The sequence below is a fragment of the Rhinolophus sinicus genome, chromosome 14, assembly GCF_057876585.1.
Source record: "Rhinolophus sinicus isolate RSI-liver-muscle chromosome 14, RSI-T2T, whole genome shotgun sequence".
NCBI lineage: Eukaryota > Metazoa > Chordata > Mammalia > Chiroptera > Rhinolophidae > Rhinolophus > Rhinolophus sinicus.
Genome location: NC_142514.1, coordinates 145,172,341 through 145,186,985, shown reverse-complemented (window position 1 = coordinate 145,186,985; position 14,645 = coordinate 145,172,341). Strand labels below are relative to the sequence as shown.

At 50.8% G+C, this 14,645-nt stretch overlaps 2 protein-coding genes across 13 annotated transcripts in view; one reads left to right on the top strand and one right to left on the bottom strand.

Annotated features, from left to right (window-relative positions):
* Positions 1–3,593: 3,593 nt before the first annotated feature.
* Positions 3,594–10,529, top strand: CYB5R2 (cytochrome b5 reductase 2). Its single transcript, XM_088791626.1, has 8 exons — positions 3,594–3,716; positions 3,969–4,041; positions 6,284–6,390; positions 6,664–6,793; positions 7,388–7,471; positions 8,225–8,310; positions 9,467–9,566; positions 10,357–10,529. The coding sequence occupies exons 1-8, from the start codon at positions 3,639–3,641 to the stop codon at positions 10,527–10,529; spliced, it is 831 nt and encodes a 276-aa protein (XP_088647752.1). The 5' UTR covers positions 3,594–3,638.
* PPFIBP2 (PPFIB scaffold protein 2) overlaps positions 8,648–14,645 on the bottom strand; it is a 133,808-nt gene continuing 127,810 nt past the window's right edge. For all 12 annotated transcript variants that reach the window (XM_019728175.3, XM_019728190.3, XM_088791624.1 and 9 more), the window contains one exon: positions 8,648–14,160. In XM_019728175.3, coding sequence (XP_019583734.3) covers positions 14,089–14,160 — 72 coding nt within the window. In that variant the 3' untranslated portion in view covers positions 8,648–14,088. The remainder of the gene's footprint in view (positions 14,161–14,645) is intronic.

Here is a 14,645-nt window from a genome sequence, read left to right as displayed (position 1 = left end):
TTCATTCATTTGTTAAATGTTTATTGAACGTTATCTATATGACAGTTACTGTGCTAAGCCCTAGGGAGACAAGGTCTCTGCCATAACAGAACTTCTAGACAAATGTGCAAATCAGTTATTTAACAATTAAAAACACTCACGAGGTATAATTACAAACTGAAGTAAAAGCTATGAGTAGAATGTAACGTAAACTGCCAATGAAGTGATATTTGAATGCATGAGTGGGAGATATAAACACTTGTTATAGACTATTATAATTATAAAAGTCCCCTATTGCTACTGGAGTTGGGCAACTAGATCAATGTAAGAGCACAGAACCAGACTCATACAAACAACGTCGGACAATTAAGTTCGTGAACTCATCCTAGAAAAAGTGCTACATACCTCATTGCTGAATATCACTACAGTCACCTTCGAAGTACTCCCCTTGGGAAGCTATGCACCAATGCCAGTACCTAGTCCACCCTTCAAAGCAATTTTGGAACTCTTTTTCCGGAATGGCCATCAGAGCTGTCATTATATTACCCCTGATGTCCTGATGTCCTGAAAGTCATCAAAATGTCTTCCTTTCAATATTTCCTTTTTCTTCGGGTAAAGAAGTCATCATTGGGGGCCAGATCAGGTGAACAGGGGGGTGTTCCATTACAGTTACGTGTTTACTGGCTAAAAACTCCCTCACAGACAGTGCCGTGTGAGCTGGTGCATTGTCGTGACGCAAGAGCCATGAATTGTTGGCGAAAAGTTCAGGTCATCTAACTTTTTCACGCAGCCTTTCAGCACTTCCAAATAGTAAACTTGGTTAACTGCTTGTCCAGTTGGTACAAATTCACAATGAATAATCCCTCTGATGTCAAAAAGGTTAGCAACATTGTTGCAACAAGTTCAGGAACTTAATCGTCAGACCTTGTATATGAAAACTGATATATGACAGGGGTGGCATTGCAGGTTAGTGGCCAGGTATGACCTATTCAATAAATGTTACCAAGACAACTTAGTATCCATGATATGGAAAAAATTAAATTGGATCCCTGCTTCACATCATACACAAAAATGAGCTCCAGGTAGTTGAAAGACTTCAATATGAAAGGAAAAATTTTAAATCTTGTCAGAGAAAATATAAAATCTCTTTATGACTTTGGGTGGGAATAGATAAGTCACAAAAAAAGCACTAACCACAAAGGTAAAAGGTTGAAGAATGAAACACTGGACTACACTGCAATTGCAAACTTCTATTTATTAAAATACACTGAGGGGGAGAAAGAAGAGGGAAGAGAAAAGAGAGAAAAAAAAGAAAGGTAAATTAAGTTGCAAACGGGGAGAAAACATTTGTAACTAGCAAAGAAGTAGTTTCTAAAATAGTATATGTGACTCCTAAAATTGAGTAAGGAAAGACAACTCAATAGAAAAATGGGCAAGTCATGAGCAGGCTTTTTTTCCCCCCAGAAAAGGAAACGCCATGGGAAATAAACATGAAAGATGTTCAACCTCCTTAGCAATTAGGCAATGAAATGAGGTTCACAAGCCATCATTTTACATTTATTAGATTGTGAAAAATTAAGATATCGCACAATAATATTCGGGCACCTGCAGGTGTTAGGGTACGAGGCATCTACTACACACGGACCTGTGGTGGTGTGTTTGGGGGCTGGGGGGGAGATAGGAATTTATTTCTTGGCTTCTGTCTCATTCAGGCCCAGGAGGGTGGAATTTACCTTTGCCATTGGAAATGGAAAAAATGCTGGACGGAGGGGGGTCAGCAAGATTCTGAAATAACTGTGAAGAACACCCATAACCGTACATGCCTGCCATTCTGCCTCCCATTGGTCTAGTGTTGGGTACCTCTCTCCCTCTCTCCCAATAATAAACGTATGAAGGAACGCTTTGAGGGACTGTCTTCTTAAACTCGATTACACCGCCACCTGACCCCCGCAAACACCTGGCCCTGGACCAGGTTCAGAGTAGGATCACTGTGTTGCGAAAGAAAACATTTATGTGTTCTTTGAACCGGCCCAAATTCCCATTTCCTTTACCAGCATCCTTTTCCTCCCACTCAGACGCCCTCCCTCCCTCCCTCCAGCCCTGCCACAATTTAAACTAGCTGAGGGCACAGAGGTGTCCATCAGCGCAGCTCAGAGTGTTCTGGGCGGGGGCCAGGATGGAGATGGGGGCACGTAATAAATAAGGCATGTTTCACTAGGAACGAGGAAGGCCCTAGCTTGCGGCGCTACCTTCCCCGTCTCCACCCCCAACCCCAAGCCATGGAAGACCCTGGATTCAGCGCGGCCGTGAAGCGGGGCCGGAGCAGAGCCATAGACCCGCGAGAAAGAACCTTCCGACGCCCGCTCCTCCGGGTGGGTGTGGGGTCACCGCAGAAGGTGCCCGCCGCGCGCCGCCGCCGGTCTGGGCGCGCGTTTCCCCGCCCGGCCCTTCTCCCCGGCGTCGGTCCCTACCTGTCAGCCAGGCGCTGCCGTCGGTCCCGCGGAGCTGCAGGGCGCCGCCCCGAGTCAGCGGCCAGCGGGGTGGGGAGCTGCGCGCCCGCCTTCGGGCCACCTCACGTCGACGATATGTTCGGCGTCTCATTCCGGGTGGGCTCCCGGGGCAGGACGGCCCGGTGGGAAGAGGCCACAGACGCGGAGGCGGGCGGGAGCCGGGGGACGTCCGACCGGGCCCCCCGGAGCCTTAATGGGGGAAGGGAGGGGGCCGCGGGCAGTGCCCGGAGGGGCGGGGGGGTCACGCGGGGCTGGGCTCGGTGCGGAGCTGGAGAGGGCGTGGCGCGTGTGCGGCGGGGCATCGGGGCGCGCGGCGCGAGAAGACGCTGGCGGACCTTTCCCGAACCTGGCGGAGTGGGCTGGGAGCGGGAAATGAGCAGGCGGCCCTGGCGGGGCGGGGGGCGGGGGCGGAGTTGGAGGCAGACGCGGAGGCGGGCCGAGCCGCGGACAGGTGAGCGCTCGGGATCCTTCTCCTGCCTTGGAGGGTGTTGGTGTGTCCTCAGGCGCTAAGGGAATGGAGTACCCCCAAGTCAGGAGTACTCATCCCACTCCAACCCCTAGCCTATCCTGGACGGGTAGGACTAGTGGGGGAGGTGAGCCTGCCCTTGCCTAGCTGTCAGCCACATCGCCTCAGGGGAGGATGCAACACCCATCCCTCTCTCTAGTTCTGTCCTTGGGGGCTGAGGACTTCATTCCAAATTGTGTGTTAGGAGCAATGCCATCACCCCCTCCACTTCAAGAAGGCGACTCCCAGGGCACGCGCCTTTGGCTGTAGTAAGATGGAAGCAAATGGACAGGAAGGGTCTGATGACATTAGCACTCCCAGGCCATCTGTCTGGCCTGGTCCAGGAGACCTGAAACATCCCCTCTTGTCTGACCTGCAACTGACCCCATCCCTACCTGTTGGGTCTCCCATAGACTCAGACTGCCTTCTGTTTCAATACCTTTCCCTCTGCCCAGTTTCTTTCAGGCACAGCCCAGCTTCTGTGCCTTTGGTGTGGAGAGGGTGCCTCTGTGCCTGAGAACTGTCCTGCTTAGGGCAGGCAGGACCTGAGGTGCCCTGTCCACATTGTGCCTGGCTAGGATCCGTCCCTGCTCCTTGCCATCACTATCCTTGGGGTCACGGTGCTTCTGTTGGCCCTGAAGAACATGAACTCAAGGAGAAGACATCGTATCACCTTAAAGGACCCTAATACCAAGTACCTGCTGCCCTTGATTGAAAAAGAGGTAAGGGGTCAGCCCACCCCCTCCAACTGTCAGTGGGTAAAAGAGAGAAGGATCAGAGTGGAGGGGAAGGTGATGGCTGAGAAGGCAGGGCAGTGGGACAGGCATTTCATTGCCTCCAGTTGGCTCCCTGCTGCCATTGTCTGCGTGTATGTTTGCTCTGGGAAAGCACCAAATGGAGCTCCTTTGCCCCGCATCTGAGCTACCCAGCAAGACTTCCAGAAGGTTGACAGCCTGCCTGTTTTGTTTTATTAGCAAATCAGCCACAACACCCAGAGGTTCCGCTTTGGACTGCCCTCACCAGATCACGTCTTAGGGCTTCCTGTAGGTGAGTGGGGTTTGGTTTCATTACTAAGACGGGGTGATGAAACTCAGCTGGGGTGTAAAGGTTGCCCTGATACCTTTCCTGAGACACATGAGCTCAGAAAGGTAGGGAGATGGGCTTGGGGACCATCATTCCCTTTCTCATTGTTTGATTTGGGCTGACACAAAAATTGTCTCTCAATGAGCATTGAAAAGAAGTGAGTCTGGAGTCGAAAGATCTAAAATATCATCGCAGGCTTCTTGCTGGGCAACCTTAGGCAAGTTTCTCAATCTCTCTGAGCCTCAGACTATGAACTGGGATTTCCCAGGCCTGCCTGCTTCTTGGGTTGTAAGGATAAAGTGATTGGTGGATGTCAAATTCAGAAATTGCAGTGTTATCTGTGCATATGGGAAGGATAGGTGGATGTTCCCCTACTTAGAAGAAAGGCACAGAAAATGTGGACAGGCAGGAGGGCATCAAGGGTCCCTCCCTACTACCGCATGGATTCTCAGCAGGGCCCTCAGACCCATACAATGAAGGACCCATTGTGAATACCAGCCCCAGTGGTCCTAGAGTTCTGAATTATCCTGTTTCTAGTCTGTACCACCACCAGACGGCTGAGTCTTAGTGAGGGGGAAAACCTCTGCTAGGTGCACAGCCAGGGAATCCAGCGCTTTTTACAGACTGCTAGTGCTGCTCGCCTGCCTGGTGGGGAACCTCATCCATGGCCTACGTGTTCTGAGTGCATGGGACAAAACCTTGACCTCACCTCTAACAAGTGTTGAAATTACCCCTTAGGCAGCCAGCCTGACCCGTCAGCCTCCTTGTTGCTTCCTGTCTCTGTCTTCATCCATGAGAGCTCAGTGCCAGCCTGCCTTCCAGCCCACTGCCTGGCCTATGCGGTCAGTGCTATTGGCAAGAAGGCTAAAAGAATGAAAAACTTTGAAATAGAATTTCTTAGACTTTGTCATAACCCATTGTCTCCCCATCTCTGTTATAGGCAGTGCAAAGTCAGTGGGGCAGAGGTTGCTGATGCTTCCTAGCTCGGCTGAAATGCAGCTGGTTAGAGATAGGGCCTGCGGGACCGTTTTCTCTGGGGAGGCTGCCAGGCCAGGCCCAGGCTGGCTGCCCCTGAAGGAACCTTTCTAAGATTTCCGATTTCACACTAGTTCTCAGAAGGAAGCTGCCTCAGGCGTTTATTCCTGGGTATCCCTGGTTCCCAGCCAGGCCATAGTCAGCGTCATTGAGCCTGTTCTTTCTTAACCTAAAGTGTTTGTGTGCCTCAAGCCCCATCAAAAACTTTGGCTTATGTTTCTGAAACTGCTGGAAGGACTGGCCCTTCCAGTCCCCCTTCCTGCCTTCTCTGTCTCTTTAGGTCTCCACCTTTGTCTACATATCCACTCCATCTTTCCTGTGTATGTAGTTTCTACATACACAGATACTCTGGTACAGAGTTTCATCTTGCCTGTCTTTTAGCATCTCGATTGCAGCTTCCATCCTACGTCACTGATACTTCCCGTGTTAGCTCCAGCAGAAATTTGAATGGCCCAGCTCATCGTGTGACACTGAGACGTAGTCATGATCCATAGGTCTTTGGCCACAGCTTGTCCATTCATTTCTACCCTGGAAGGTCAGAATTACATGGTTTAAAACTTGACTGCTGCCTCTCATCGGCCAGGAAGACACAAGGGTCTGTCTAGAACTCCTGGTCTGTGGGAGTCCAAATCCTGGGGCCCTGCACACCTGTGAGCCCAGGCCTTCTCTATGCCAGGCAACGGGTTATAGATGAGGGGGCTGTGATTCATTCACTGACTCCACTGATGCATCTAGTTTAGGAAGAAATGATTTTGTGAAGGCAACACATTTTGTTTTAAAGGGGAAACACTCCTTTCTGTAATATTTAAATACTCAGCCTCCAACTTTAATGACCTCTTCCTGCTCCACAAAGTACTCTGACACAGTAAGGACACACCGACAGTAGGTTCCTGTATGTGAAGCTCACAAGTACACTATGATGGAGGCAGGGCAGGTATATCATCCCCATTTACCCAGAGATGAAGTGACTTACCCAGAGTCACACACGGAGCGACAAGAGCATGCCAAGGATCCAGGCATCCTGACTTTGAGCTCCTTCCCTGTTTGGCTCTCCCCCCATGCACCCTGCCACACTATGCACCCATGTCCCTGAAGCTCAGTCCTTTTTAGGGGAGTCCTGGGTCCTGTTAGGCTGGCCATGCTGGCTTGACATTTGATGCCTTTTCTGTAGGTAACTACGTCCATCTCTTGGCCAAAATTGATGGTGTTCTGGTGGTCCGGGCTTACACACCTGTGTCCAGTGACGATGATTGGGGCTTTGTGGACTTCATTATAAAGGTTACTGCTACCCCCCATGTCCAGCTGCCACGCCCTCACAAGCCTAGTAAGGGTGGTGGGTGAAGAAGGGACACGTGCCCTGGATAGGGCTTTCCAGAAGTGTCATTTCACAGTGAAGCTGTTGACCTGGTGATGTCTTCAGGGGTTGCCTAGAGCAACCATGAGGGCAGAGGATGTCTCTGCATGGTTTCTAGTAGCAAATGTATTTCTGAGTTCTCTGTGGCTGTGGCCTTAGGTCTGAGGCTGTGAAAACCATGCTACCTCATTTTTCAGATCTACTTCAAAAATGTACACCCTAATTATCCAGAAGGAGGGAAGATGACTCAGTACTTGGAAAACATGAAAATTGGGGACACCATCCTTTTTCAAGGGCCATGCGGGCACCTGTTCTATCATGGACAAGGTACTGGGGGTTCACACTGGGCCTCCAACAGGGAGGAAGAAGATTCCTGCAGTAGTTCCACTGTCCTAGGAGATGCCTCAGATTTGAGTCACATGGACTTGTCCTTAAAGTGGTCACACATTCATTCACACATCTACTTTACAAGAGTGTAAGCTTCCTGAAGGTAGGGAAGTGACTTGGTGTGCGCTCATCACTGTCTCCAGCACAATGCCTGATATGTAAACGGCACCTACTAGTGCTGAAAAGTGGATGGAGTCAACACTCATTCATTTACTCACATATACATCATTTATTCACTCACTGCTGTCGGTGAGAGTGCTGTGAGGCTCCCTCTTAACTTCAGCGTAACCTCCATCCTTCCTCAGGAGAGACGATCCAGCGATTGCCCACAGAGACCCAGGCTCTGTTCCTACTTTGTGCATCAGTGCACCATGGTTGGCCGAGGAGGCCATCTGTCTTGTTCTTCTGGTTTAAGATGGTACAGCCACTTCCTTAGCTGGACTTGCCTCCTGGAAGTCCCAAGGAAAGCCATTCATCTTTTGCAGGCTCTCAGGCAAGAGCTCAAGAAGTCAGAAGTATCCTCTGTGTTTTCAGGGAAATTTTCAACCAAAGCATACAAGATGAGTGAGCCTAAACAAAAACTGGTCCATCAACTAGGAAGGATTGCTGGGGGCACAGGTAAGAGTCTTCCCGGGGCTTCATCCATAGGTGAGCCCTGAGACCTTTCTGACTTTGGAGTCATTTGATCTCAGAAGGGGTGATGTGAGAGATTCCTTCCCTGGCTATTTTAGATGGGAGTACGGGATCAATGACAGGCCTTGAAACTGACCCTGTGTGCTCTGCTCCCCTAAACCAACATGGCGGCTGCCCAGGAGCCCTGGGGAGCCTCTAAAGTCAGGCTGAGTACATGGAAGAGGCTGGGGCCAGGCTGGGCAGGCCCACACGTGGTCCCCCAAGGACTCCTGGATCCAGTTCAAGCCTGACTCCCCATCTTTTGAAAATGAACATCTGAAAGAACAGAACAAACATGGAAAGAGACTGACAACTTGCCAGGCACCATAATAGGCATTTTTGAAACTATCACATTTACTCATCAGTAACTCTGTTTTATAAATGAGGACCCTGAAGAGCTCAGACGCATACCCGACTCAGCCTAGTCAGACAGTTAGTGAGGGAGCTGGGCATGAAACCCAGTCCCAGTTCCAAAGCCAGTGTCCCTTCCATCTTGCCGTATGAAAATGAGAAACGACTTTTGATTTGCTGTTGTATTAAAAGGAAAAACCAAAATGAAGCACGGTTCCCCACTCTGAGTAGGGGGCAGAAGTGAGGAAAGTAGAATTGGGGCCCAGGAAACTGTTCAGCGGCTGCAGACCAGGGGCTGTGGGCATCCGAGAGGCAGAGGAGGCTAGCCGGCCGCTAACTGTGTTCCAGGGATCACACCCATGCTGCAGCTCATTCGCCACATCATTGGGCACCCCAGTGACAGGCCCAGGATGGCCCTCATCTTTGCCAACCAGGTCAGTTCTGCCGAGTCAGCCCTGAGCTTACAGGGGTAGGATGGATGGAATGTTTGCTGAGCCGGGGCTCTGCATTCACCCCACCCCCACCTGAGCTCATGCTGCTTGGGTGCCTGTGGCTAGGGGAGGGCTCGGTGGGCTCAACTAGGACTGCTGGCAGCGGAGAAGCTGGGTCCAGGCCCGTTTTTCCTTTTTTTTTCCAAACTCTTCTCTCCTCAACCAACCCTAAGTGCTATGCTTTCCTTCCTTCCTTAATACATAGCTTAAATATATGTTTATCTGAGTATAAAATAATAGCTACCCTCAATACAAGTTTTGGAAAATACAGAAGCATATAAATATTTGACTTTTTATCTTTTTTCTCTACATGCTATATATTTATAATTACATACATATGTATAGTTCTGTTTTCTTAGTCAGGATTAATTACCATATAGACATTTTCTTCTCATAAAAACTATAAATATTTTCATCCGTCTGTATCAAATTACACCATAATTTACTAAATCTTCTACATTCAGATTGTTTTCACTTATAAATAATAGTGATGAATAATTGTGGCTAGACCTGATCACTGTTAGATTATTTCCTTAAACAGAATCCCAGAAATGGAATTATTAGGACAAGAATTGTGAAGTTTTAGGATCCAGGTCTTCTGTGCAGTATCTCTGAGCCTGTGACGTTTCTTTTGGCTTTGGCTCCCTTTTCCCCAAATGAGGCTCCAGACTTTGTTTTTCTCTCCTTTAGCTCTCCCGTGCTGTCATATATCATATGATATATTACTGCCTTAGCCCCTTCCAGTCCCGGCAGGAGATCCTGAGCCCGCACTAGGCTTGTTCCAGTTGCGTTTGCCGTGCTTGGCACTCGGTGTGGATGTGGGAGGTGGGGCTAGACCCTCTGAGTGAAGCCACCCCACCCATGCTGAGCCGTGGAAGAGCTGGAGGGCAGCTCTTCCACCCACAAGAGAGGGTTTGTTGTGCAGGAGCGGCAGCAGAACTCTAGTTTGTCTGGGGTGGTCTGCGGGGAACACTCAAGCCAGAGTGGAGGCAGCTAGAGTGGAGGCAGCTTGGGCAGAAATGTGCTAACCCATGTGCTCAATCTGGGCAATAAGCAGGAAGTCTCTGGAAGGGCTCTGCTCATGCTGCTGCTTTTGTAGACAGAGGCGGATATCTTGATGAGAAAGGAACTTGAAGAAATTGCCGGAACTCACCCAGACCAGTTCAACTTGTGGTACACCCTGGACAGGCCTCCTGCTGGTATGACCCCCGTTGTCCCCACCCTGGGTCAGGTCCAACCCCTGACCCACCTCAGGGACTGGTCCCTGGGTTTGTTTGTTGGGACTGGGCTTGGGGACTGAGGCTGGTGGGCTGTCTCCACATGAGACATGCAGGAATTTGAAGGAGAGAGGATTTGGGATGACTTGCTTGTAAAGGCAGGGAAGGGCAGGTGTCCTATGTCTCAGCAGCAGTCCACACACTGCACTGAACATCAGGCGGGGCACTGAGCACCTGCCCCAGGCTTCACACAGCATCCCAGAGCCATCACATACACTGCAGCTTATATAGCCATTGACCACTCACCACTCACCTCCCCTGGACAGCAGTCCTCACATGCTGAGCCCCTGAGAGCATCCAGACGTCACTGTGCACACCGCACCGCACAAGGCAACTGCACCCTTCAGGCTGCCTCTCCCACCTGCGCTGAGCGGTCTGTGTCATACAGCTCCTTGCCCAGCAGAGGGCGCCACCAATCGAGCCGGTCCACAACCCCACAACACGTCCCACGCACAGCTCCAGCTGGCTGCCTTGGTTTACACCACGCCTTGGCACATCCCACCTCACTGTCCTGTTCTCCATCCTCACCGGTGCTTACAGCAGGCAGATGCCAGCCAGGAGCCTCAGAACCTGGCATCTGGGGTGAATACTGAAGAGGGCTGTCAGGGCCCCCATGGCCTCTACTTTTCAGCTTTTGGGAGGGACAGCAAGAGGCCTGGGGTGAGAGACTGGATCTGGCCCCTCCACAGCTTTTCTTTCTGCTTAATCTCAGGCTGGAAGTACAGCTCAGGCTTCGTCACCGCTGACATGATCAAGGAGCACCTCCCTTCTCCTGGGAAGTTCACACTCATGCTGGTGTGTGGCCCACCTCCCCTGATCCAGAGAGCCGCTCACCCTAGCCTGGAGAACCTGGGTTACACCAAGGACATGATTTTCACCTACTAACACCTCCCCTGCTCTTAGCAAATGTGCCTAGTCCCTTTCCTCTGTTTCAATGTGAGTTCCACTTCGCCATGTTATACTGGGAAGTGTTCCAAAGTGTCTCATAATGCAACCATGGGCACGCTGGCGTGCCTCTCTTTTGGGTGTGTGCTAAGAAGGGTTCAAGGGGTTGGAGCAAAGTGGCTTCTGAAGTCTCCTTGCACGGGCGGTCTGAAGGAACTCCATTTCCCATAGTTTAGTGAAATAAACGCCAGTACAAAACAGCCTGTGAGGTGTGGCTCTGTAGGGACCCACCAGGCACTTAGGCCTTGGCCTGTTCTACAGGTGAATTGGCTTGTGTCTGTGGGAGGTCGGAACTGGCAAAAGTGCTGGGGCAGAATTCCAGAAGAATCCAAGTGGGATCACTTCAACTCCCAAGAATCTCCCTTGAACCTCTCCTCAGAGCAATGTTCTAAGGTCAGACCTACTGAGGGCTCAGGCACCCTTCAGGAGCACTCTCCCTTCTCTTGTGGGAGACCCTTGAAATAGAAATAGTGGTAAACACAGGTCAGGGCAGTAATGAATCCACAGGGTAGGTGGGTTCCGGGAATCCGAGTCCTTGCACTTTGCACAACATATGGAGGTAAGGGGTGCATTTTGTTAGCATCCTCTAAAAGGCAGACCCTGTTCTGGTGGGTGGGGTAGGGGTGCTTACAGACAGGAGCTTCCAAACTTGCAAACAAAATTAGGTTCCAGAAGTTTTTCCTTAAACCCTTCATATTAACCCAAAGGCTGCAAATGACCACTCGTGCCATCTGCTGTTCGTGACGAGGATGACATGCTGCTGCTGCTGTCTGAGTGGATGGAACCACTTCTGCACTTGAGTTTGCATAATTCTGATAACAAGCCCGAGATTCAGTGGGGATTTTGTTCTCCAAGTTAGATGAGGAAACAGGCTCGGAGATAACGTTATTGTGCCCAGGTCGTTCAGCCTGGTAGGTAGGTGGCAAAATTGGGCCTCAAACCTGGATCTGTTTAATTGCAAGTTGTTCATTCCTTTTTCACAGAAACTGGCATAGTAGCAGCACTGCTAAAGCTTGGTGTCACTGGATTTCTTACTCAGCATGTATGTGGGTAAGGGAGGTGGGGCGGGGTAAGGAGAGGAGAGGAAGACGGCTCTAGAGAACTCTGAAGTACAGCTGTGTAGTGCCCACAGGGTGGCCTAACAGGGTGGTCTCACAGAGGGCCTGTGGCGGTGGGGTGCTGGGAGGCGGCGAGCCTCCATGCGTTCAGTGCATCCTCAGTGAACCCCCTACTCAGAGAAAGATACTTTGCTGGGCACTGCATGAGGAGTGAGGTCCTACCCACATATGTTTTTTTTTAAATACCAATATAACCATCCTATCTTCTGCTTTAAACCTCTTAGTACTTTCAGTAGACCCCACCTGGCCAGCCTGTCTCCAAGATAAACTCCAGGGGCCTGGCTTACAAAGCCTGTCTTGATCTGGCTCCAGCTGGCCTCACCAGGTTTTTCCTTCCCTGGGCCTCCTACTCTGACCCCATTCTCTGGCTTAATGGTTCTCAACTAGACATCTTGCCCCCCAGGGAACATTTGGCCAAGTCTGGAGACCTTTTTGTTTGTCACAATTAGAGGAGGGCTGCTACTGGCATCACGAAGGAGAGGCCAAGCGTACTGCTAAACATCCTACAGCACACAGGACAGCCCATCACCGTGACCTAGCCAGCCCTGAATGACAACAGGGCCGAGGTTGAGAAATTAGTCATACCAACTTTTGGCACTTCTTAGGATGTGCTGAGATGTTTGAAGTCCATCTGCGTAGAGTGCCTTTCCCTTCTGGCATACTTGGGGAACCTGATTCATCTTTCAAAATTCAAGTATCACCTCTTCCTTGGAGCCATTATGGTTCCCACATCTAGCCCTCCATTAAAAATGACCACTTGGTCTTTGGGGCTGTAGAGACTTCTATGGGAGCATCTGTAACATCCAGCACTCTTATTTGATGTTTCTGTACACCAAACCATCCGCAGCCTTAGGCGAGGACCTTGGCGTTCACGCCTGTATCTCTAGCCCTCCTTAGCTCAGCATGGAAGGTCCTTAAGCTGCGTACGCAAAGGAGTGGGTGGGGAGCTTAGCAGCATGGATCTCCTGAGCAACCTGAGGACCAAGACTGGGTCTTAGACCTGCCTGTACAAAAGTCCGCCCATAGCTGGTGCTCAGTGAGCTGGTGCTGAGGTTGGGTAGGGTAAGGGAGAAAGACGACATACTGCTTCAAGGGTGAGCTAGGAAGCGCGTGGGCTCAAGGGACACAGGGACGTCCAACCCAAACACCAGGGAAGGCTTCCTGAAGGAGGCCTCAATGGGCAGGATTTGGCCTTGTGACAGGGACTGGGAGAAAAATACATCCTATAGTGAGGGAAAGGTAGAAGCGCAGGCACGAGTGCAGGTTCATGAAAGCTGAAGATTCAAAAAGGCCTTGGATGGTGCTAAGGCTTTTGAACTCTGATAATTCAAGGACTGAGTTCTTAGAAGGGTAACAGGGTTAAAACAGTGCTTTGGGAAGGTCACCCTGGGGATGGAGTAGAAAGGTCTGGCGGGGACCCACTGGAAAGGTGAGGGACTAAGTATGAGACCACTTGTGGAAATCAGATGAGAGTAGAGGCCTGAGCTGGAGCCACCATGGGGGAAGAAGGAGGGGCCTGTCACTAAGGGGAGGGGACTGGTTGGCAGGGGCTTCTTCTGAGGTAGTAGACTGAGGTTTACTGAGAGTTGCGGTGGAAATGTTTTGAGGTCTCCAAGAGCCTTCCACTGGGGGTGGGGGGGCTGTTTGAGCAGACAATTGCATCTGAGGCTAATGAGGGAACTGGAAACTGTGTGCTCTGTATAATAGGATGGAGGGCAAAGGCCCTTGAGAGAAAGAGAGAGAGAGAGAAGAGAGATGAGCGATGAGACATACCATTGTTCAGACCCTGGGAGGCACCTTTTGCATAGTAGGGTAGACTGAGGGGAGCCAAGCCAGTGGGGAGGGAATCTCCTTGCTCCCTTCCTGCTCTCACCCTAAATCCCAGCACTCGGACCAGATTGCTGAGAGTGGGAACACATGCTTTTCTGTCTGGAAGCAGCCCAGGAGGGGGCTCCTATCATCATTTCACTCAATTCTGTCACTACAGAACATTTTTTCAGAACTTTTTTCCAGCAGAGCTTTATGAACTCAGCCACTCCCCTTGGTGTAGGAGCCTCCCAGCTGTCACCAGGAACAGTAGGAGCCATTGAGTCTGCACTGACATCTCATTGCCCTCCACACAAAAGTGGTTTGCAGTCCATGTATAAAAGTACAAAAAGTGTAAAGCTGTGGAAGAGCACAGCATGGTTGAAAACACGGGGGCACTGGGGCTACCTCCTGCACATCTGCCCACAGCCTTACTTCCCTCCCGCCAGCACCCACGTCCCAGATGCCCTGCCCGCTCCAGTCTGGGCTCTGCAGTGGCTGTGTGCCAGCTCCCCATTGAAGCAAAGCCTCGGGACCCCCACACGTGCCTCTCTGGGCTCCCAGCCATGAAGAAGTCATCTCCAGTCTTCAGAGTTGGGAGCGGGCAGGCGAGAGTCGTTCAACAGCTGGTCCTGGCTCAGCATGGTCTGAAAGGACACGGCCAGAGGTGCAGTTGAACAAAGTTTTGGTCAAAGCCACCTTGCAGCAGGTACGTTGGAAGCAGTGGGGCACTGAGTGTGGCCCCATCTGACACCAGTGCCCGGTGAGTTCACGGTATCTCAGGGACCCCGCATATGGGGTCAGAATAGACTGTACTATCAGGATACTAGACGGCTCACACCTTAGAGGTAAAGTTGCTATTTCAAGGCCACCAGAAACCTATTAGAAGTGATAAGGGCAAAGCTGGGTGGAGTCATTTCAGTGTGTGAGCCAAGAAAAAAATAAAAATGACCCCCTTTGGATTCAAGGAGACAACTCCCCCAACCCCAGGTTGTGCCCTTGGATACAGCTTCTTAACATGTCTCCACAGATCGGCAAGCAAAGGATAGTTACAGGTGCCTCGGGGACAAACGCTACAGCCAGTGGGCTGTGATGGGGAGTCAGGAACGAACTGGCCCGGAAGGTATGAGGC